Here is a 24952-nt window from a genome sequence, read left to right on the forward strand (position 1 = left end):
CAAGACTGAAAGTAGTGAAAACTAGACTGAAAATAGTGAAAAATACTGAAATATCAGTGAAAAACAGGTTGTAAATAGTGAACAGGACTGCAAGCAGTGAAAACTAGACTGAAAATATTGAACAACAGATTGTAAAATAGTGAAAATAGACTTCAAAATAGTGAAAACTGTATATGATTGCGCTTGTGTACATATATAGCATTATGATCGACCAACAATAGAACCTATACAGTGCAAGGAAAACTCAAGCATAAATTGTAAATAGTAAAAGTTAAAAAAAAAAAATTACGTAAAATGAAAATGAAAGGCAAAAGGTTTAACATACAGCAATTCAGCTACCTTTTTTCATCGTAACGAGGTGTGTAAACATTCAACAACTCTGAGATACATTGCGGTATATTATCTGTAGGTTACAGAGAGCGAATCTGTAATATTCGTATAGTGTCAGTCGTCTGTATTCTTGCTGTATTCTTGCTAAAAGAGTATATAATCTTCTACATAATATAGTAACGTGAGGTTCAGATGCGCATGCGCGGCCAAAACTGTCGAATTAGAATGTAACGGGGTCACCTTGTAAAATCAAATTTGCAGTTCAGAAAAGTTCGCGTCAACGATTTTTTTTATTAATTGTAAAGTTATTAATATTAAAATTATCTAAAATATTGTATATTGTAGATTTTGCGTAAGTAAAGATACTGAAAAAGGTATCAAACCAACGTTTCAGCTTAAGTATCGTTTAGCCCAGTTTGTCTGCGCTCTTGAAAACTGTGACAATCCTGTGGAAGTTGGAACGTCCCTGTCAGTCTTAAGTGGATGTCTGTGGAAACAGTTTGCTAGTGACTGGTTTGAGTGTTTATATACCTTTGGAGAGAAAGAGATTCCTCGTGACGTTAAGAGGTCAGTTTAAATAGTTTTTTTAGACTTTATTTATAGGTATGTCCAACTGGCGTTTCTCTGGAGTCAATGACTGTCCACCTTGAACAGTATGAAAGATTGATTTTTACACTGAGATGTCTGTTGAAATAGTTTTTTAGACGTGTTTATAGGTGTATCCAACTGGCGTTGCTCAAAAGTCGTAACCCGTTTCATTTTTCATTTTATTAGCTGAAAATCACTACACGTTTACATTTATTTATAGGTTTATCAAACTGGCGTTGCTCAAAAGTCATAGACTGTCTTTCCTCTCATTTTCATTAGCTGAAATTATTGTTTAATTAAATACGTTGCATACAGATTTCAACGTATGTATGTACTGTATGTATGTATCATTTTTTTACCTTATTTTACCGACACCAGAAAGGTTTTTTTTGTCTTGAAAATAAACCTTTGGGTTTATTCCCAGATGTATTCTGGTTGCACGCAAATTTTCGTAGTGTTTTTTTATAAAATGGTTGTCCCAGATGTGTTTTTTTTAATACTTAATATATAGGCTTATCGTGGCGTTTATGATTCCATACACAACTGTGATAAGATTAAAGAGACGGAAGTTGTTTATTTTTATTTTTTCCTTCTTTTGTAGAACCCTTGAATTACCTGGGTTTTTGGTGGGGGGGGGGGGTTTAAAAAGTTAGGCTTTTTTTCTAACCCACGTTTCGTCGAGGGAAAGTATATTAGCAATGAAGCCAATCCATGTGATTCGAAGGGCGGCATTCCTCCGGGCATTCGGCAAAGGGCTCCATCACGTATCCTGCTATGAAGGACTTCTCCCCTACGTAGGTGAAGTTGTCCCTCCTGGTGGGGAAGGGCTCCGAATACCCGAAGTTCTTGCAGAAGTAGGAGGCGTGGACTGTGATGTTCCTTCCAGCTATCGGCCATAGCTTTCTCTGCAGGAGGAGAGGAAGTTAGTGAGCTAGCTCTCTCTCTCTCTCTCTCTCTCTCTCTCTCTCTCTCTCTCTCTCTCTCTCTCTCTCTCGGTCGGTCGGAGGGAACTAATTAGGAACTCATCTAGGTTCTGTTCATTGTTGGAAACTAGTTGGGAATCAATCTAGGTTCTGTTTACTGTTGGGAACTTATCTAGGCTACGTTAATGGTCGGAAACTAGTTGGGAACTAATCTAGGTTCTGTTCATTGTTGGAAACTAGTTGGGAACTTATCTAGGTCCTGTTCATTGTTGGAAACTAGTTGGAAACCAATCTAGATCCTGTTTAGTGTTGGGAACTAATTCAATTTTTTAATGTTGGAAATATGCCTAAGTTTGTCTGCCATTGGGAATATAATGTTACACTTTGCAACCAGACATTCTAGTGTAATAAAAATAAATATAATTAAAAATTAATGTGATTAAAAATAAACGTAATTACAAACGAATACAAGGATATAAATCGTTTAATTCGTAATTCTAACGTAATTATAACATAACCTGAAAAAATTATGAAATTACAAATTAATGTAATTAGAATTCTTGTAATTCAATAAATCGAGGTAACTCAAAATGAATCGAATTAAAAATGATCATAACTACATTATAATTAATATGATCAAATTAATGTAATTAAAAACGAATCTAATTAAATCAACGTAATTTAATGTAATTAAAATTAATGTAATTCAATAAATCAAGGTTGCTAAAAATGAATAAAATTAAGAGTTAATATAATAAAAAATTAATGTAATTAAAAACGAGTATAGTCAAATTAATGTAATTTAACGTAATGTAATTAGAATTAATGCACTTCAGTAAATCAAGGTTGCCAAAAATTAATAGAATTAATCAAATCAATGTAATTTAATATAATGTAATTAGAATTAATCTAATTCAATAAACCAAGGTTGCCAAAAATGAATAGAATTAAGGATTAATATAATAACAAAACCAACGTAATTAAAAACGAATCTAATGAAATTGTAATTTTATATCATTCGAGAAACCAAGCTTGCTAAAAATGAATAGAATTAAGGATGAATACAATCAAATAATTAAATGCAATTTAACATGGGTCTAATCAAATCAATGTGATCTGATGTAATTTAATGTAATTCAATGTAATTCGCTCACGAGCATCTCCCGCTGGTCGGCGAAGACATCCGTCTGGGTGTAGAAGGCGGAGCCGAAGATACGCCTCGTGGCGTTGAGGATATCGGCCGCCCGCCAGTCGTTGCACCCGCCCCACATCCCCGCCAGCATGCGGGCGCCGTGGCGCGGGTAGTCGCGCATCGCGTGGAAACACTGGGGAAGGTAGAGAAAAAAAAGGGTTTAGGTTAGAGGTTGTTTATGTGGTAACACTGGGGGAGGTAGAGAAAAAAAGGGTTTGGGTTAGAAATTGTTTATGTGGAAACACTGGGGGAGGAAGAGAAAAAAGGAAATAAAAAGGTTAAGGTTAAGGGTGGCATGGGTAGTCTGGCATCACGTGGAAACACTGAGGAACGAAGAGGAAAAAGGGATTTAAAAGGTTAAGGTTAGGGTTACGGAACACTGAGGAACGAAGAGAAAAAGGGATTTAAAAGGTTAAGATTAAGGTTACGGAGCACTTAGGAAGGAATAGAAAAAGGGATTTAAAAGGTTAAGGTTAAGGTTACGGAGCACTGAGGAACGAAGAGAAAAAAGGGAATAAAAAAGTTAAGGTTAAGGTAACGGAACACTGAGGAAGGAAGGGAAATCAAAATGTCAAAGAAGGTTAAGGTTAAGATCACGGGAAGAGAAAATATATAGAGAATAGGATGGATAAATCAAGGTCAGGTGCTTGGAAACACTGAGGAAGGAAGAGAAAAAAGTTAGGGTTAAGGTGAAGGGTGGCGTGTATGGAAACACTGAAGGAAGAAGAGAAAACAGGTTAAGGTTAAGGTCACGCGAAGAATAAAATACTTATTCAAGGTCGACCCACCGTCCCGTCCTTGATCCAATCCTCGACGGCGTCGACCTCCCTCTGTAGGATGGGCGAATCTGCGTCTCGGACCATGTACCTGTCCACGAGGGCGTCGCCCATCGGGGCGAACCGCCAGACACGCCCGAAGGCGTAGGTGATGTTGCCGAAAACTGCGGAGAGTAAAGAAGAGTTGCAGGGTGTGGTGGAAGAAGGAAGGCAGAAGGGCCTATGCAACAGATTCAGAAGAGAATATTATTATTACTTAAATTGTATATAAGTACTCATAAGAACTTATAAATACTTGCCTAGTAAGGTGAGAGTAGGGAGAAGTTGCAGAGTATGGTGGAGGAAGGAAGGTAGAAGGGTCTGTACAAAAGGTCTGAAAGAGAACAGGACTTGCATTTTGAGGGAAAACAGAGAATTCCAAAGAAAATTCCAAAGCCTAGAAGGGATTTCGCCATAGAAAGTCAAGCAGCAACTATGACCTGACCTTTTGGACAACTGACTTGAAGATAGGTCAGTCACGTTGAAATAACTGGAATCCCTTTTTTGAATAAAAGCTATCTTATGAAGAAGACTGTTCAGGATCAATTACTAGGCATTTATGACCTGTGGAAAGCAATGGAATATCAAGAAAACTAGTTCAGAAGCCAGCACCTAATCTTTGGTAGCAGTTGAAAACTGTGACCTGTCAAGGTAAATTCACTTGCAATCTTGATCTAGCTTTTGGAACCACTAAAAACAGTCATTTTAAGTATTCTGCAATCACAGCCTAGCTTTTGGAACCACTGAAAACAGTCATTTCAAGTATTCTGCAATCACGGCCTAGCTTTTGGAACCACTAAAAACAGTCATTTCAAGTCCTCAGCAATCATGACCTAGCTTTGGAACCACTGAAAAAAATAATTTTAAGTCCTCAGCAATCATGGCCTAGCTTTGGAACCGCTGAAAAAAGTAATTTTAAGTCCTCAGCAATCATGACCTAGCTTTGGAACCACTGAAAAAAAGTATTTCAAGTCCTCAGCAATCATGACCTAGCTTTGAAACCACTGAAAAATAACCAAAAACAAGAAAATCTCCTCAAAAAGGCCCCCAAATCACCTGAAACCCACTGACTGACCTGGCAGATTCTCGACGTGGCAGAGATCCAGCTGTGGATAGATGCAAGACAGGTCGCAGAGCCAGTTCCGGACGGTGGCATTGTGCAAGTCCATTCGATGGTAGAACCGGATGACCCAGTCCGGGTACACTTCAGCGATCCGGGGTATCAGGAGTTCCATGCCCAGGTAGTAGTCGTTTGGGAAGTCTCCGAAGACCGAGTAACTCACGACCTGTAACTCAAACGTTTGGAAAAGGTAAAACTCTGAGGACAGGTCGTTGTGTCTGTAGAAGGTTCTGTGCTTTCGCTGGACTAGGTCAGAGGGCTGTTTCAGAAATTCATTGCTCTTTCTGAGGTAAAACAACAGAAATTTGTCCAAAAATCCTTTGCTTTTCTGAGGTAAAACAACAGTCATTTGTCCAAAAATCCTTCACTTTTCTGGGGTAAAACAACAGTCTTGTCCAAAAATCCTTTACTTTTCTGAGGTAAAACAACAGAAATTTGTCCAAAATTCTTTACTTTTCTGAGGTAAAACAACAGAAATTCGTCCAAAAATCCTTTATGTTTCTGAGGTAAAACAATAGTCATTTGTCCGAGATCCCTTACTTTTCTGAGGCAAAACAACAGTCATTTGTCCATAAATCCTGTACTCTCACTGGACTGGACTTCATCTAGATTATTTACTGGATCTCTTTTTACCTTGCTGTCCAACCACTCCAGTTCCCTCTCTTCACTGCCTTGAGCCCTGAATGGCTGGAAGTGGGCCCCGCGCTCGGCTTGACAGCCTAAATTTCGCAAAATTTCACAAAATTTCACAAAATCACCTCAAATTACAACTGAAACAAAAAATCTAATCCCCCTACTCACAAAGGCTTCAATGAGCTGATCAAGGGAAAGGATTTTAAGAGTGAAAAACTCCCAAAAAACTGTTTTTACCCTGTGTGGCCCTCTGAAAGCCTTACATCGTCTCACACCTTTTGGCGTGGCCCTCTGAAGGTCTCACCATTTGATGTGGCCCTCTGAAGCTCTTACCTTTTGGTGTGGCCCTCTGAAGTTCTTACCTTTTGGTGGGGCCCTCTGAAGGCCTTACCTTTTGGTGTGGCCAACTGAAGCTCTTACCTTTTGGTGTGGCCACCTGAAGCTCTTACCTTTTAGTGTGGCCAACTGAAGCTCTTACCTTTTGGTGTGGCCAACTGAAGCTCTTACCTTTTGGTGTGGCCCACTGAAGCTCTTACCTTTTGGTGTGGCCAACTGAAAGTCTTACCTTTAGGTGTGGACCCCTGAAAGTCTCTCACCATTTGGTGTGGCCCCTTCAAAGTCTCTCACCATTTGGTGTGCCCCCTTCAAAGTCTCTCACCATTTGGTGCGGCCCCCTAAAAGTCTCTCACCATTTGGTGCGTCCCCTTCAAAGTGTCTCACCTTCTGGTGTGGCCCTCTAAAAGTGGCCCAGTCCCCGCAAGTAGACTCTCCATACATTCGCTTAATCCCGGCCAAAATCCCCCTCGGAGTAGAGAAGAATCCAGGACAGGAGACTGGCAGGTGCGCCCTGATGGACCTCTGGCAGGAGCACCCCTCCAGCTCGAAGGTGATGTTGCACAAGGACGAGGTCCTGTTCAAGGAGCAGAAGAGGGACGTGCGCTCCCTCAGGACGTGTAGGGCGTCCTCCATCAGGTAGAACTTCCTCTCGTAGGACACGAAGAGGATAGTCACGGCTGCGACGCTGAGCGCGAGGGCGAGGCGTTTTCGGGCTGCGAAGATGGATGTCATTTTCTGAAATGGATGAACAAACAGATGAATACTTAGATAAATGCATAAATAGATAGATAGATAGATGGATAGATAGATAAACTGATAAATAGATGGACAGATCGATAAATTGATAGATAGATAGATAGATAGATAGATAGATAGATAGATAGATAGACAGATAGATAGATAGATAGATGGATAGATAGATAGATAGATATATAGATAGATAGATAACGAAATAAATAATATATAGTGGTTCAAACGAAAGTAGGTAAGCGGAGTTTACATGACATGATTATAATGTATATAGAAATACGCACGTAAACTGCGCACGTGCGCGCGCACATACAAATACACACACACACATACACACACACACACACACACACACACTTTCTCGCGTTTTGAATCACAAACAAGTCCCAAGCACTCTTGTCAAGTCTGGGCAACTTAAACTTCGTACTTGTGATGTCAAATTCTCTATTCCGATCTCTGTTGGTTGGGCGGAATCCAGGGGTCCATTTTAGGCGAAGAATCCCTTGCTGTCATGGTAGCTCAGGTTAATTTAGGATTTTATGTTCACTTACATCTCACCATAATATATGTACATATATATATATATATATGTCATTAGTCAAATTCCGATTTAAAATCGACATATTTTAAATAGTTTGCGTTAGTTGGGGAAAAGTAACATATGTTGAATTCGTATTTAACATCTCTGAAGATGATTTAACACCCACTTTCCCTCTAAATGAAATATATTAACTTATAGAATTCACTAGTCACTCGATGTACATAGATACGACATCATAATTTATATTATATTTTGTCAAAAGGAGAAAAATTCAAAATTAATTTTTTTTGCAAATTTCCCTCTTAATTAAAACTACGATCTTGCGTATCTGCGCCAAATTTAGCGTAGCTTTCCCTCCACTTTTATGAAAATGTACCATACCTAGTGAAAATGTACCGTACTCGGCAAAAATGTACCATGTTCACTTACTGCTAACATTTTTTCGTAAATCTCTTATTTTCTTTAAAATCATGACTTAACGTACCTACGCCAAATCTAGTGTAACTTTCCTTCCTTTGCTATTACGAAATTGTACCGTACTCAACGGAAATGTACCTTACTCAACGTAAATGTACCATACTCAACGCAAATGTACCATACTCAACGGAAATGTATCATACTCAATAAATATTTACCACAATCAACAAAAATGTACCACTCTAAAAAATGTACCATGCTCAATAAATGTTTACCACAATCAACAAAGGTGTACCACACTAAAAAATGTACCATGCTCAATGAATATTTACCACAATCAACAGAAATGTACCACACTAAAAGAAATGTACCATACTCAACAAAAAAATGTACCACACTAAAAAAAAGATATGTACCATACTCAACAAAAATGTACCACACTAAAAGAAATGTACCATACTCAACAAAAATGTACCACATTCAAAAAAATGTACCTTACTCAAAAAAAAATGTACCACACTAAATAAAGATATGTACCATACTCAACAAAAATGTACCACACTAAAAAAAAAAATATGCACCGCACTCAACAAAACTGTACCATACACACTCGCTTCTGGCCCGTCAGAGGAAAATTAATGGCAAGCAGAGACTAATGGCATACCCCAGCCGAATTTCAGAGAACGGTCGGAACAAGGAGAACTGACAATTGGAAAAAAAAAAAAAATTAATAGCACAAGTGTTTCCTAATTCCAGTTTGGGCTGAGTCGCTCCGCGCGATACCAGAATGATTCAGGTTGCGGTAAAACTTGGCAATTATTATCTTTTTTTTTTCCTCGTCTGTGCGAGAGTTTTTTAATGTTTTTTTTCTCTGGTTAGGAAGACGAAAGGAGATTTTTGTTTCTTTGTTTCTTGTGGGTCATTCTGTCCTGACTGACGGACGGACAGGTTTGTATATAATATATGTATATACAGTATATATAATATATATACAGTATATATACAATTTTCGTGTGTATTCGTACATCGTACTCGTTTTGCGCGACAAAGTAGGTCGAGGATTAAAAGATTATTGAGACATTTGTACATCTGAATCAAATGTCTACCTCGCACTAGGATCGAACCCAGGGAACCTGGCCTTTTATTTGAGAGAACCCTGGGATCGGTACCAATTTGGGTTCGAAATTTAATTCGTTCTTTAGTTTACTGTTCGGCAATTTGGGTTTCATATAAATTATTATTATTATTATTGTTATTATTATTATTATTATTATTATTATTATTATTATTATTATTATTATTATTATTATTATCATACCACCCAATATTGATGAAACTAGCAAGATATACATTTCAAATAGGAATATAATAATCCACAAATATTTACTTTCCTTATATATTTACCTTTTTTTAACCTTGGCCTATTTTTCAAGGTCACAGGTCGATTTTGAAACCAAAATTTTACCATTTTTTTTCTTAACAACTACGGGTATTTGGCCTACAGTATAGTCAAATTTTCCTATAGTTTTAATATTTTAATATCATTCTTATTTGTCTCTATCAATGTATTGTTAGTTTCTTAAGTAAAATTTTTATTGAATACATAACTTTATAGTTTTAATATTATTGTATTTGTCTCTATCAACATATTGTTACTTTCTTAAGTTAAATCTATATTGAATCCATAACTTTATAGTTTAATATACTTGTATTTGTCTCCATCAATATATTGTTAGTTTCTTAAGTTAAATTTTCATTGATTCCACAACTTTATAGTTTTAATATTCCTGCATTTGTCTATCAACGTATTGTTAGTTTCTTAAGTTAAATTTTCATTGATTCCATAACTTCATAGTTTTAATAATCTTGCACCTGCCTCTACTTACGTTTTATTAGTTTCTTAAGCAAAACATTCATTGAATCGTGACCCCAGACTCCTTTTAGTAAGTCGCGTGACGCCAGCAGGGAATGGATATCAGAGTCTAGATTACTCTAGATTTTTTCTTGATTACAGGACACCCACCACCTGTTCTCATTATCTCTCAACAAATGTGGTTTATTTCCCCGTTTTTTTTTTTCTTTCCTTTACATATTTTATCGTTGGGTCTCATTCTCGGGTCTCATTTGAACCCGTGGCATGTCATGCCTGCCTCTGAATAAATGTCTGTTGTGAGTTTGGCTGTTAATTCTATGCGTTTCTGACTGTATAAGTGCCTATAGTTCATGAGTAACATATGTATTTAACAGACTTATTATTGCCTCTAAATGTCTGTTGTGAGTTTGGCTGTAAATTCTATATATTTGGCTGTTGATTATATATATATATATATATATATATATATATATATATATATATATATATATATATATATATATATATATATATATATATATATATATATATATATATATATATATGTCAGTATAAGTACCTATGATTTATGAGTAACATCTTAATTTAACAGACTTATTATCCTCTTACCAGCTCCGTTTTCTGACAAGTCTTGTTCCTCTGCGTCTGTAACTTTCACTGGAGAGGGAGAGAGAGATTTGAGGGGGGAGAAACGCCCCCTGCTCTACCAAACCAACACCCCGACCCCTTACCCTACCTTAGATGCATTAAAATTAATAGAAGTGATTTCACGTATCAAAGAGGAATTGCTTCATTCCTGGTACTAATTATCTTCAAAACATGGAAGGAACACGGCCTGTGAATTCAGTCTCGATTCTCCTGTTACTTAAGACCGAAGGAACGCGGCATATGAATCTAACCTTTATTCACGTGTTACTTAAGATCTAGAATACTGTGTTACTGGCCAATGGTAGACTGTGTAGTTACAGCAGGTGGCGACATATTTGTAACAATTGTTTGGCTCCATTCGTCTCTCGTTGGTTGTTCAGAGTTCCGAGGTCCACACTACACCTCTTAAGAGGCCCCCTCTTTTTTTTTAACACCTGACCACACATACAGGCGCCTAGGGGTAAAGGTCCTTGCTGGCATAAGCCTAGCTTCACTGTGCTATGATTAAAGATCAGCTCCATTAGACTTATAATCTGTTTGGAAGGTTCAGTAACGTATTATTATTATTATTATTATAAGATAGATAGATAGATAGATAGCTAGATGGAGAGATAGAGAGATAGATAGCTAAATATGGTTTAAGATCGCCCTCTTATGTGGAGCCGTGAATAGGGGCACGGATTGACCTAGCAGCCGTCAACAGTGGCTCAGATCGACCTAGCAGCCGTAAATATGGTCATAGATTGACCTATCAGCCACAATTAGAGGCGCAGTCTGACGTAACATCCTCAAATAGAGGCGCAAGCTGACCTAGCAGCCATAAATAGAGACGCAATGTGACGTAACGGGCATAAAGAGAGGTACAGGCTGACCTAGCAGCCGTAAATAGAGGCGCAGTGTGACCTAGCAGCCGTAAATAGAGGCGCAGTGTGACCTACCAGTCGTAAAATAGAGGTGCAGTGTAACATAACCGCCTCACATAAAAGCGTGTGCGAGCCCATAAGAAGTGAGACTCCATTTTCTCGCTAATTCCACACAAGTGTGCGTGTGTGTGTTTGTGTGTGTGTGTGTGTGTGTGTGTGTGTGTGTGTGTGTGTGTGTGTGTGTGTAGCCACAGAAAAAACCTTTGTATATTTTGTTTATGATCAGTGTGATACAAATCCATTACAGAAAATAAGTGTAATTTGAGAGAAAGCTGGTTACTAAACCTATAGGCCTATACTCGAGAGATTACAAATGGGCGCGAATGATTGAATGATCCACTTTACGTTTACTAAAATTGGCAACGCCGGACGTGAAAGTACACACGCCTTGCGTATAATAAAACCATTAAAAGGTTAATCCCAGACTATCACCTTGCCTCGTTCACAATTATTAATCGAAAAATATTCGAACAGAAGTAACTCGGTGTAATCGCGCCATCAGTTGGAGCTGACAGACAAGTGTGTGCAGACAGAATGGCACTTGTTTCTTAGTTGAATGTTCCTTAAGACTCGTTTTCGTTGATATATTTATATATATCTGTCAGCTCCTTAATTTTAGTAGTATGGGCGACCTCCTAAATTGAATGAATGTATCTGAAATGTGTCAGTTTGTTCACGGAAATCTGAGAGTATATCAATGCGTGTATTGTACTTCAAGTTGCATAGGAATGTAAGCCATACTTCTGCTGGTTACTTATATTTGTTTTTAATATATATTTTGTCAGTAAAGTAACTAAAGTAACTAATTGTTTCACGTTCTTTCACTTTGTTTGGCTTTATATACAACCCTCCACAGGGATCATTCCCTCTCTGGCGGACCCATGTACGTTTTCGAAATAAGGTGCTTCTTGTAGTTCATAATTGTCTTCCAGTGTTTTCTCGTCAGTATCGTAGACTTTGCAGAATAGGAGAGTCTTAGTTCCGTTTTAAATTTGCTTTCTTGTATGCTCTTCCCCTCAGACGGTATTTTGTTGTATAGTCTTGATGCGCAGTGTACAAATGCTCTCTCGCCGCCTGGTTCCTTGTTACTTGAGCAGAATCGACATAACAATGTAAGGAACCTCGCTGGTATGAGCCTAGCTTCACTGCGTCTTGACCAAATACCAGTTCCGCTGAAGTTTAAGTAACATTATTATTATTATTATTATTATTATTATTATTATTATTATTATTATTATTATTTAGGGTAAATAACAGCCTTGTTGGTGTGTACTGAAGATAAAATTCCCTTTCAGAACTCGCCCACGCCAGCCATGTTCTGCTAGACTAATGTTCTGTTGAGGTTTCAGTAACGTATTATTATTATTATTATTATTATTATTATTATTATTATTATTATTATTATTATTATTATTATATAGGATAATATATAACATTTTATTGTGTGCTAAAGAAGCATTTCCCCTACAGAACTCACTTCCCAGCCATGAATAGGCCTAGCGGTTCACGGCAGGAAAAAACAGGGGTTGTAGGATTCGTTATTATTATTATTATTATTATTATTATTATTATTATTATTATTATTATTATTATTATTATTATTATTTAGGATAATATATAACATTTTATCGTGTACTAAAGAAGCATTTCCCCTATAGAACTCAACCTCCGCCAGCCATGACTAGGCCTAGCGGTTCACGGCAGAAAAAAAAAAGGTCGTAGGATTCATTATTATTATTATTATTATTATTATTATTATTATTATTATTATTATTATTATTTAGTTTAATTAATCCCGTTATATTGTGTACTAAAGAAGCATTTCCCCTACAGAAGTCAACCTCCGCCAGCCATGACTGGGCCTAGCGGCTCACGGCAGGAAAGAGCGAAAGGTTTCCAAGATTCATTTTCTTTCGCCCTTAATATAACCTACAGCGGACGAAAGGGTAAAGAACCACAAGAGGAACACAGACAGGTGTTTTTAATCGGCTCCTCAGGTGCGTCTAGTTTGAACGGGAATTTTCTCCATTGTCTGGTAGAACGCCCAGAGCTCCATTGTGCCATCACCTGCGTCAGAGCACACACACATTAACCATTCACTCTTACAATGACGTCTGTGCCACTTCACGCCGGCATTTAAGCTTAAGTCGACGGGGCATCTATATATCTACTTGCTTCTGTTTTTTGTTTTCATTTTTTCCGGTTAAGTGAATAGTAAGTATCGTTATTTCGTAAGTTTTTTTTCTCTCTAAATCCTCAATTTTTCCTCTCAACGATTGGCAGTTTCCTCCGACGGATGAAGGAGAAGAAGAATGATCCAGAGATGGCGAGAGATAAGTTGTTCCCTTGAAGAAGAAGTCTTGGAGAAATAAGTGGCTCCCTCCGGCGGGTGAGGGAGAAGAAGATTGATCCAGAGGTGGCGAGAGAGATAAGTTGTTCCCTTTAAAAGGAGAAGAAGAAGTCATAGAGAGATAAGTGGCTCCCTTTAAAAGGAGAAGAAGTCTTAGAGAGATAAATCGCTCCCTTTAAAAGAAGAAGAAGAAGTCTTGAGAAACTTGACTAAAAACTGCTAGACTTCAAATTTGTTTAACTCGCAGAAAACAGAGAACAGTTAATCTTCTCGTTCCTGTCGATTCCAGAACGTGGAATCGTCTTCTGGATTCTGAGGAAAGCAGAGAACAATCCCTCTGTCATTCCGGTCGATTCCAGGACGTGGAATCTTCTCCTGGAATCTGTTAAGTGGACGGAGACGAATTATAACAGTTACAGACAAAAGATTCACGCTGTAATTGCTGTTAAATAATTTTTTTTGTTTAAACTGTAAAAATGGACATTGTGCTGAATACCTCTCTCTCTCTCTCTCTCTCTCTCTCTCTCTCTCTCTCTCTCTCTCTCTCTCTCTCTCTCTCTCGGAACCATGGTAATCTCGTGCAATTTTCTAGCCCAGGCCAGTTGAAAATAGAGGCCTGGTCGTTAAGGAGAGAGAGAGAGAGAGAGAGAGAGAGAGAGAGAGAGAGAGAGAGAGAATCAACGGCGGAGATGACGACGGAATTTATATCGTGAAAATAGTGAAACGAGTGAAACTAATATACAGTGAAACAGATTTAAACATTTTATAGTTTTTTTAATAAGTCGTTCTAAAATTGACGCATTTATAGGTGATTAAAAATTAAGTCGTTCTAAAATTGAAGCATTTTATATTTCAAGGTTAATTCGTTCTAAAATTGAAGAATTTTATAGTGTTTTTTTTAGAAGTCGTTCTAAAATTATAGCATTCTGTAGTTTTTTTAAGAAGTCGTTCTAAAATTGAAGTATTTTACGGTATTAAAATTAAGTCGTTCTAAAATGGAAGCATTTTATGCTATTAAAATGAAGTCGTTCTAAAATTCTTTTTTTTTTTATTTACTTCCTGCTCTGTCTAAGCCAAATTTGATTTGAATTAAAGTAGCCTAATATATATATATATATATATATATATATATATATATATATATATATATATATATATATATATATATATATATATATATATACTACTATATATATATATACATTAATACTTTTAATAACAGCTTCTTATTAACAAGGGTTGTAACAACTTATGAAGGGGTTGAGGTTTGTGGTTACAGTTTATCACACAAGGGTTGTAGTACTAGCTTATCTCAAGGGTTGTGGTAACAGCTTATTAACAAGGGTTGTAGCTCAGTATCAGTTTACCGAAAGTGTTGTAATAACAACTCATCAACAAATGTTGTAGTGACAGTTTATAAACCAGGGTTGTAGTAACAGTTTATAAGCCAGGGTTGCAGTGACAGTTTATAAGCCAGGGTTGTAGTGACAGTTTATAAGCCAGGGTTGTAGTGACAGTTTATAAGCCAGGGCTATGTAACAGCCTATTAACAAGGGTTGTAGTAACCTCTTATCAACAAGGGTTATTGTAACAGCTTATTAACAAGGGTTGTAGCATAAGCTTGTTAACAAGGGTTGTAGCATAAGCTTGTTAACAAGGGTTGTAGCATAAGCTTGTTCACAAGGGTTGTGGCAGCGTCTGCAAGACACCGTACTGATACATGCCAGGGATAATTTATATTAATATATTATATTAATATTCTCATAAGTGTTAAGTAAATGGTCAATCAAGACGCCACAGCACTTTAAAGTGAAGACATCTTCACTTATTTACTTCAGGCAACTTATTGTGATTTACAGTGTCATTTCAAAACGACTGGAAAACAGTTTCTCTGATGGTGAACGATTTTACAGTTTTTTTGAGGGGGAGGGTTTAATGGTGATCAGTGGAAAAAAAATAGTGGACGGGAGCTATGAAGTGAGCTGCGTATTGTGACGTGTTATGGTGACGTGTTATAGTGTGCTCTAGTTCGAGTCCTGTCGTGGAAAGTAAAGGCTGCTTTCTCGTTTGTCCTTCACCTCCTAGACTCATGCGTGTAGCGAGGAGTATCCTTCACTTAGACTCATACGTGTAGCGAGGAGTATCATTCTTCATTTAGACTCATACGTATAGTGAGGGGGGTATCCCTCTTCACTTAGACTCATGCGTATAGTGAGGGAGTATCCTTCACTTAGACTCATGCGTATAGTGAGGGAATATCCTTCACCTAGACTCGTGTGTGTAGTGAGGAAGTATCCTACACCTAGACTCATAGGAATACCCAAAAAGTGCGAGGAAGCCGAGAAGTTACGAGAGCATCATGGCTACTGAAATGCATCTTTCTCTGGTGAAAAGATTTCTGCTGTGGCCAAATCTCTTGGGAAATATTGAGGAACCATCACATATGCCATCATCAGACCGCGAGAAGCCATTGTGAGAGCATCTGTACACTTGCTTGCATAAAGCACTGTGCATAAAATACATGGTACCTCAAGCAAGCGAGATATGAAGTCTAGAACTCTAGATAGACTGTGGGTTCAAGAAGGCGGGTCCCTCATCCCATGGAGTGGGTTGATTTCATATTGGTGGATATTTAGAATGGGAATGAGCCTGGAGTTCTGCCAAGTGCCCATGTCTTCAGGAAAGAGGAATGCTCTTGAAGCTGGAATCACTCCACAGGTTCTCACGGAGTGAGCCCTGTGGTGTTGAACCGGAAGCACTATAGCTAGACGTAGCCAGCAAAGCCAGTTGGTTTTTCTGTGTTCTGTACCAGATTGATTTATGCTAATTCAAACTGGCGTCACAGCACCGAGGTTAATGCCAGACAGTTTTTCTGTTCTGTACCAGAACTTGAAGGCAGTGTGGATGAACTAAGCGATAAAGAAGGCTTCTGTCAAGAAAAATTGGCTTACCACAGACATTGCCACCTGATGAAGCCGGCTTTTGTGTGTGTGTGTGTGTGTCTGTGTGTGTTTGTGTCTGTGTGTGTGTGTATGTTGTTTGTGTAAGACTAGGGAGTGGGAGCGGTTGGCAGCTGTACTCAGCATCTTATTAGCTAGACTCATGACGAAAGTAGGTTAGTCTCTAGTCAGTTATGTTTACGCAGCTGAAGCTACGCAGCTGAAACTACTAATAATTATGCCCTTACAAAGATCCTTGTATCTAAAATACGACAGTTATCTCTGAATGTTAACGGTGAACCTAAGGTTATGTTGGCAGCCATAAGCTCATAGCCTTTTTATGAATGAAATTGTATTCTCGTAGTAAATTTGGTCAATATTTTGGTTCCCATTAGAGGTAAACATATCGCAAATGTATAAAGTGAAACATTATTTGCGAATTTCATTATACCGGAGAGGAATTTCATATATATTCAATAAATGGTATTTCGAGCTTTTAAAAAAAATCAACATAAGTTATTCAAAACTGCTGCAATTACATTTGACTAATCATAAAAATCTTTAAAAATATATATGTATTTATGCTTAGGATATAAATTTTCATAAAATCAGCAGTTTGCAAATTAAAACTTACATGCTCCTGTAACCATGCATATATTTTCTACTTTTATTTGATGTCTTGATGATATGTTTACAAAGATTATTAAAGAAATATATAACAATTTTGGCGACAGTTAAATGCAACGGTTTCAGAGAAGTCTTAAATACTTTCTTTACAACTATCCCAGAAAAGTCTCATTGAGGAAATCATGTTTTGTTGGAACTCTGGTGAAAGTAAAGTTACCATAGGTACCAACCCATCATACAACGAAGAAGAATGCAAGTTTATTTCAAGTCACACATACGAGCATAAATATTCCGTCAGATTCGGATAAAATTTGCAAGGACTAGAGTAAAATCACTCCCACCATCGTATCGCATTGCTTTTTTGATAGCCACAATCACCTTCTCAACTTCTCGAGTTCCTCATACTTTTTTGGATAAGCTTATCCATGAGCTTATCACTACAAGTATTAGTTTAACTTCTCTACTACTAGTGTGAGTGGGTTCGAATCCCAGCAGCCCTTGCATATTCTACGAAGAGAGAAATAAACCTGTACCTTATTCTATAGATCAACTGCCACGCAGTATTCAGTCTCACGCTTAATGAGATTCTCATTTGTTTATGTAATTCATAAGTCTAGGACTAGGTTTGAGACATATTTTGTCAGTGCATGCATATTTTACCTAAAGATAAACATGACTATTATTATTATTATTATTATTATTATTATTATTATTATTATCATTATTATTATTATTATTCAGAAGATGAACCCTACAAAGCATTCAAATGCATAATGCATTCGTAACCATGGTCTCATCTTTCATCATCATCTTCTTCTTTCAGAAAATGGCGCGACTCGTCTTCCTGAACAGAAGGTCTACCCTCATGATAGGCATGTACGTCATCGTCATGATCTTCGTGATCGAGAGGAAACTCAGCCCTCGAGACAGGCTGCGCAGGTACCTCGGCCTTGAAATGGCAGCCGTGAATGCAACTCTGAACGGGTCTGTCTGCGAAGTCACGTTCGATCTGGACCACTGCTCTTGTCAGAGGACCATCCAGTCTCTCCTGCCAAACGGGTGTCCTGGATTCTACGCCAGCACCAAAGGAATACTCCAGAGGATCAAGGACGAGTATGGAGAATCTACTTGCGGCGACTGGGCTACTCTGAGAGGACCTCACCAAAATGTAATGAGTGCGACAGTTTTCTGATCTGTGCTTGTGAAGTTTTGTGTCCCTGATGTCACAGTATTTCAGTTTCTGATCTGTACTTATGAAGCTTTGTGTCCCTGAGATGTCACAGTGTTTGCAGAGGAGTTATTATTTTCATTCAAAACAATGAGTACTAGCTATCAGTCCTTTTTCTTTACTGGAGATGCAATTATTTCAATTTCAAGCAACAATTGGGCCTACCTTCTTTTATGTAACCAGAATATGAGTTTGTTTACCTTTATCTATTCTCAGATGCCTTAGGATACAGGATTCACTCATAAACTATAGGCTTGAAGCCTTTAAAATCACTTCAGTTCTCTTTAATGTCCATTTTGACCTGACGACATGATTAGGTACTAAGATGAGACTATCTGACAAAACTTAAAACACTTCAAGCTGCCATTGCTTACTGGTCTTCTTCACAAGGCTACAGCAAAGAAATCTACGTTAGGTCCAGTGCGCTTAACGACATCAGTCTCTTGAGAAACTTAACATACAGACGTTAAACCCTACAGTCATATTTCAACATTCCAGTACAACTGGACAGATCAGACATAACCCAGGTTTTCCAAACAGCTTACTGACTTTTGTTGCAAAACTGACAAAAACACAGCTTAATGACTTTTGTTGTAAAACTGACAAAAACACTTTTATTTAAAGTTCTTGTATAACAAAAACAGTGCAGTGTTGCACCGTTTTCTGATAGGCCTATAGCAGATTTGTTAGAATCGTTTTAAAAGTATCTAATTCAAGTGAGAGTCATATTATTGATGCAAATAGTTCACTCATGTTATTCAGGTTCCCCTTAGAATCGCCGTCATTATAACTGCACGTATTCTGGAATCAGACATTTAAATTTCATTTCTGCATTTTGATAAACGTTCTGCAAGCAGGCTTCGAACTACAACCAAAATATGCAAAAGTTCCTGCCAGTCTTATTGTCTCAGTATGACTCATTTACTGTCATTACTTTTCTCTTCCAAAATTTCTGCCGCAGGTCATAAGTTACTCAGCCTTCGGAGACTTCCCGAACGAATACTTCAACGGGATGGTGGAGATAGTACCACAGATAGCCAAAGCATACCCGGGATGGTATGCCAGGTTCTATCATCGAATGAACATGCAAAATCCCGTCCATCGGAATTGGCTGTGTAGCCTGGCCTGCAAATATCCTTATCTTGATCTCTGTAATGTGGAAAGACTACCAGGTCAGTAGAGTCAACGGCATTTTAAGGAAAATACTTTTCGAAAGTGTACAGATGCATGAGCGATGCTTATTCTGTTGGTACTAGAAGATTCAGCCGGTAACTTAGTCATTTTAAGGAAAAAGACTTTTCGAAAAGTCCGCAAACCTTAACTGATGCATGAGTGATGCTTATTCTGTTAGTACTATAAAAGATTCAGCCAGTAAAGTTAAGTTATTTTAAGGAAAGAGACTTTTTGAGAAGTCCGCAAACCTTACTGATGCATGAGTGATGCTTATTCTGTTTGTACTATAGAAGATTCAGCCAGCAATGCTAAGTTATTTTAAGGAGAAAGCATTTTTGAAAAGTTTGCACACTTAAGTGATACTTATTATGTTAATACTAGAAGATTCAGCCGGTAATGTTAAAGTTATTTTAAGGAAAATACTTTTTGAAAGTGTTTATTCTTTTAGTACTAGGAGATTCAGCCAGTTTAGTAAGATGTACAGTGAAATCTGGTGTAAGAACCACTCAGATTGTGAATATTTGAATATTTAGATAGCTATGGCTCAAAGTTGTCCACTTTTAGGTAAACCATGTCATAAACATGTCTCCTACATATCACAAAAGGGTTTGAAAACACGAAAACGGCTGTAATTAGAGAACGAACTTTTAACCCAAACTGGATAATCACATGAAGCACTGGTTAGGACTGTTTTTAAGCTATTGGTTGCTTGTGTGCAGCAGGTTAAGGACGTGTTTATACATAGGAGGTGGTAAAGAAGGGAAGTATCAGTAAGGTAGAAGAAATGAAGGAAATGAACAGAAATAATAGCGATAGACAAAACCGAGTAACAGATCGTTCAATTCTGAAGTCCCGTGCATGCGGAACTGTGGGCTTCAGCATAGGTCTATGGAACAGCTACGACACTGAAAATATTCTTCTTCTTCTTCTTTGTATTTTGTCTTCCCAGAATTCCCAAATTTAGAATCGGGTATTAGAAAATAAACTGAAAAATCACTTGTCGTGAATCCTCTCCAGCTCTCATAATTAAATCAGTTATATATCACCATTTTCAACGGCAGTTTTCGGCAACGTCACCGGGTCAGTGGGCCAAGTGTGGAGATTCACCCCAATGGGAGACGATTTCGTCGATAGATTCATGATTCGAGACTCTGATTCGTCAATTATCCAGCGAGAAGTCGATGCCGTCAATGACTGGATAGCAGACGGCACAGTGAGTGTTTTGTCCAGCAACTGACTCATTTTACATATAGTATACAAATTATTTACCTATTAAAGTCACTACTGAATCACTACCGAGTTATTTTGCCATTTAAACCAGTTATTGAATTGAATCGAATTGAATCCTTTAAGCCATATACATTTGATAAGATTTTACCTATGCATATCTTTATAACAGCGCTTATAACTTGATAAAAACTCATATTTTAGCTAAGGTTTTGAAACATCGATTATTTTTATCTTTAGGCATTAAAGCAGTGTTATAACTTGATAAAAAACTCATCTTTAGCTTAGGTTTTGAAACATACTGATTATTTTCATCCGTAAACATCATTACCATGTTATGCCATTTAGCAGAAGACAGTAATTAGACGACTGCCACAGTCAGACGCTTGAAAGCCAACTAATTTTTTAGACTTAGCTCAGTGGAAGGAGACTTGAGATGATTCTGACCAAAGAACTTCATTTATATTCATTTTCATTCGTTCATTTGAGGGACAGGACCTACAATTGAAGTTTGGACCCAATTAAACGTAGACGTGGTCCTTTGCTTCAAAGCTACTGGAGTAAAAATGGAAATTTGCTTCTAAACAGATTTCCTACCCGGGGACCAAGTTCTGTTAGACTTATGTCGCACAAACCAGCCATAAACAATGACATTTTCCACAAACCAGCCATAAACAATGACATTTTTGACCGGTTTATAATGAATTCCGTTACTGGCTACTTTTATTTTTGAAATCTTGCCAGTGATGTTCACCATTTCATCTTTAAATAGGATAACTTTAGTGATGTGGGCTATGGTCACAGTCCTGAAAAGGTTCACAGAGCATTCCCGAGATGTAAAAAAAAAATAAAAAAAAAAAAATAAATAAAAAAAACAGGGTGCACCCTTCATCAAATAAATGTAGTTTCTAAGACATATTATAAGAGAATTTCGAAATCTTAACAAACTTTCTCGCACCGTCCTAGTGTTTCCACGCAATGCGAGACCACCCACTGCACAAGACGCCCATATTAGCCGGAATGTGGGGCGGCTGCAACACGTGGAAAACTGATGTGATTCAGATCACAAAACGGCTACTCCAAGGAGCACCTTTTCCTCAGAAATCTCGTTTCGCTGATCAGCGTGAACTGACTGTAAGTAACATGACGAGAGATCAACCATTTCTTCTGATATTGCCCAGGAAAACAGCGAGTGGCTACATAAGCCTAATCATCAGTAGATTATGATGTAATTATATGACATATAGGTCAAGGGAACTGTGTCATAGGTCATTCAGGGTGTCTTCATTGGTATAGTCACTCACTGTTTAGCCAGGAACCTTCTAACATTGTCAGTAAAGTAATGAACTGCTTTTATACTCAAGAGTAACTGGCCTGCATATCATCTCATCGTAACACACTCCAATTACTTTTGCAGAGAACGTTATGGAATATGGCGACAGCGAACATGACAGTCCACGCCGCGTACCTGTGTAGGTCGTATGGCGGTCCTTCGAAGGCTTTCCCAACGCGGAGAGTGAACTTAACCTACATCGGGGAAAAGAACTACATAAATGACGCCAAAGCGCTCTACAAGATAGATAAACGTTGCCCCGTCGAATGTCGCCCAAAAGATCATCAAGACTGGGAATATTGCTAAGCGTGGAGACTTTTTAAGTAGAGCAGTCCATGACAAGTCCAAACCTTCACTCCATCAATTGCTGTTAAGGTATTACACTGTGAGAAAGTGATTGCCATAAGCTTACATTACATAACCTATGATGCACAGGTCTCCTCAATATGTTGTATTTTGCAAATGTCCCTAATTTCTGTTAGGTCATAACCTGAACAGGCGGTAGTAGCTTTGTACCACACCTGTTAGTGCCACAGATGTATCCTGCAACCTATTTCAACTTATTTCTATGTATGCAGAAGTTTAGCTATTGTCACACCAGATTGCACAGCCACCTGCCTACTACTTTTCCCAGTGTGTACCTATATCTGTAATTGCAGTGTATTTACTTTCATACCATTCAGGTGTGCTCTTGTACCCTTTCTGCAATATTGTGGCTATCCCTTACTCCTACCCTAAGCTTAATCCGAGGTAGATTTGGACTGGTAATTCTACCACAACAGTTCCTCTCACTTTCAAGTATAAGTTTACATTTTTCATAATACAGGGCAGTGTATCTGATTAATTCTCTTCTACACATCAAGCAGATACATTTTCTTTAGAGTATGCCAACAGTTATGCTGGAGGGCACCAACATAGGTGGTGTACATTGCTTCTTCAATTGCCTTTCAGTTTCCTTGGACAAATGACTCTGGTATCAACCGTATGTTAAGGGACTCAAATTAAACCAGAGCAACATGGCACAACTAATCAGTTCTTGGAAACCTAAGCTGGTTGGTTAACATTTTCCACAAGGCTGGCTCCAGTTGACTGCGTTATTCATTCATTTACTGCACTTTGTTGGACTTTTGGCGTAATTCAGTATCTTGTAATTTCTTAAGTTGGCAATCACTGTATGTTCAGCTCTCCCAAAGACAGGCCAGTCTCAAGGTTAGTATTTTAGGTGGCTCGTTTCAGAAAGATTCACGACAAGTGCTCCTCTTGATACGAGGTGCCGCAGGACCAGAAAAGCTTGTGATCAGGAACTTGGCCCAGATGAGGTTGGGGAGCAGCCTGGGGAGAATTTGATTATGTTGGCCTCAGAATCATACAAACCAGTGTAGCGACTTGGGACTTCGTCTCCTAGTTTTTCTTTGTGGTCAAGATGCTTTAATTATTATAAAATACTGTTCACTAATCTAGTTTCCAGACTTGCATAGAGCCCATCTCAAGGATCTGTGTACTGTACACACAACTGGGTAAGTTGACTATTATATATTAATTACCTTTTATATTTTGAAGAAATTTAGCTTTACCCCCACTTATGTTTTTAGAGACATCAATAATATGCTGATTTTCACTTGTAAATTTCGCACATATCATGTAGTGTCGTAAGTCTATTTAATATGGTATCGGATAAGGAAAGGCGTGTAAATTCACTCAGACCTTGAGCACTAAGTCTCATGAATTCTGACCACTTTGAGACATCAGTCAGTCGTCCTTGCACAAGTTTTGAAAAAAATACATGTTGCATACCTATCACATGTACTTTGTATATGTATGTGTATACATATACTTTTGTACATGTATACTATACATCAGTTGCCAAGATATAATAACATTGTATACACAGCAGTCACCTGCCATACACAGTTTAAATAACTGTCGTTTCAATCAGCTGTGGCTCACCACAGTAGAAATCCCTCTTTGCCATAATAACGGGAACCAAGTACAGAAGTAGCCGTGATGTTAGTGCCTCTAAGCCAAACAGAATGTGTGAAGTGGTTCTTCTTACTGAGACAAAAGTTCTTGATGTGATGAAAGTAGAAAAAATAATCAGGTTGTCCGAACGTACGACACACGTGTAAGTCTTCGATTTGTGTAGTAATGTAAAGTGTTCTTTATGAATTGTGTATCGTCTTTAAATGTATATGTACATAAAACTAATTACAGTGTAAGGATATAGAACGTAATGTAAAATACAAATAGGGAATGTGAATGTGGATAAATGTATATACCTGTACGTGTATAAACATAAGTCGGAATAGGCATACACGTATATACATATGAATTTTTATCACATCTCCGTGACTTCTTTATGTTCACAGACATTAAGCTACAAATGTCTAATACGCAGTTTGCTCTATCTGGGACATAACACCAATGGGAAATTATACAGTAATTGATATAAGGGATGAATCACTCATCAGGTATAATTTCACTTCGACATTATGTCCCAGGTAGAGGGAATTGGATATTAAACATCATTTGTAGCTTAATGTTTGTAAATATATATATATATATCTATCTGTATATACAGTACATGAGCTGACATTAATACAAGTGTATATACCTGTAATAAAATAATGAAGGTGAAGTGTAAAGAAATACATATATTGAACACAATCAACAAACTTGCAACTTCAAAAAAAGATATTGATAAGGAAAGCCATCAAGTAGCAAATGAATACCTTTGAGTTTAAAGCTTTTACCGGCTACCAGATCCACATGTATTTCTGCATTACTTGACTGTGCATATATTTTCTTTGTAAATTACACGTTAATAGATTATGTCCAATAAATTTATTTACTTCATTACTCTAGAATCTCCCTTGTTGAATAGTGTACAGATCATACGGTCTACTCTTTTGCTTTTATGATTTCCTCTTTATGTGTATATTCATACAGTACATAATTACATCAGACACAGTATACAATACTTGTATGC

At 37.6% G+C, this 24952-nt stretch overlaps 2 protein-coding genes across 4 annotated transcripts; one reads left to right on the forward strand and one right to left on the reverse strand.

Annotated features, from left to right (window-relative positions):
* Positions 1–759: 759 nt before the first annotated feature.
* On the forward strand, positions 760–24822 carry LOC136846770 (uncharacterized). Of its 2 annotated transcripts, none has more exons than XM_067117995.1 (6): positions 760–897; positions 17829–18173; positions 19195–19405; positions 20468–20619; positions 21600–21767; positions 22051–24822. In XM_067117995.1, exons 2-6 carry the CDS (start codon positions 17832–17834, stop codon positions 22270–22272), a joined length of 1095 nt encoding a protein of 364 aa, XP_066974096.1. In that variant the 5' UTR covers positions 760–897; positions 17829–17831; the 3' UTR covers positions 22273–24822. The 2 variants fall into 2 exon arrangements, with proteins under 2 accessions (XP_066974096.1, XP_066974095.1); XM_067117994.1 differs by lacking the exon at positions 760–897 and adding an exon at positions 13163–13303.
* LOC136846771 (uncharacterized) lies at positions 1478–8316 on the reverse strand. 2 transcript variants are annotated; one of them, XM_067117996.1, is made up of 6 exons: positions 8256–8316; positions 6322–6672; positions 4924–5134; positions 3822–3973; positions 2996–3166; positions 1478–1823 (listed from the first exon to the last, which is right to left on the reverse strand). In XM_067117996.1, exons 2-6 carry the CDS (start codon positions 6667–6669, stop codon positions 1611–1613), a joined length of 1095 nt encoding a protein of 364 aa, XP_066974097.1. In that variant the 5' UTR covers positions 6670–6672; positions 8256–8316; the 3' UTR covers positions 1478–1610. The 2 variants fall into 2 exon arrangements, with proteins under 2 accessions (XP_066974097.1, XP_066974098.1); XM_067117997.1 differs by having other exon boundaries at positions 8203–8316.
* Positions 24823–24952: the final 130 nt, after the last annotated feature.

Source organism: Macrobrachium rosenbergii, chromosome 15, assembly GCF_040412425.1.
Source record: "Macrobrachium rosenbergii isolate ZJJX-2024 chromosome 15, ASM4041242v1, whole genome shotgun sequence".
NCBI classification, from domain to species: domain Eukaryota; kingdom Metazoa; phylum Arthropoda; class Malacostraca; order Decapoda; family Palaemonidae; genus Macrobrachium; species Macrobrachium rosenbergii.

Excerpts from the sequence above, each read along its gene's own strand:
- LOC136846771 (XM_067117996.1), bottom strand. The coding sequence starts at position 6,669 with ATGACATCCATCTTCGCAGCCCGAAAACGCCTCGCCCTCGCGCTCAGC. Across the intron at positions 3,974-4,923 it reads CCACGTCGAGAATCTGCCAG|TTTTCGGCAACATCACCTAC; the intron begins GTCAGTCAGTGG and ends TACTCTCCGCAG. Across the intron at positions 1,824-2,995 it reads CCGACCAGCGGGAGATGCTC|AGAAAGCTATGGCCGATAGC; the intron begins GTGAGCGAATTA and ends CTCCTCCTGCAG.
- LOC136846770 (XM_067117995.1), top strand. The coding sequence starts at position 17,832 with ATGGCGCGACTCGTCTTCCTGAACAGAAGGTCTACCCTCATGATAGGC. Across the intron at positions 18,174-19,194 it reads TGAGAGGACCTCACCAAAAT|GTCATAAGTTACTCAGCCTT; the intron begins GTAATGAGTGCG and ends TTTCTGCCGCAG. Across the intron at positions 20,620-21,599 it reads ACTGGATAGCAGACGGCACA|TGTTTCCACGCAATGCGAGA; the intron begins GTGAGTGTTTTG and ends GCACCGTCCTAG.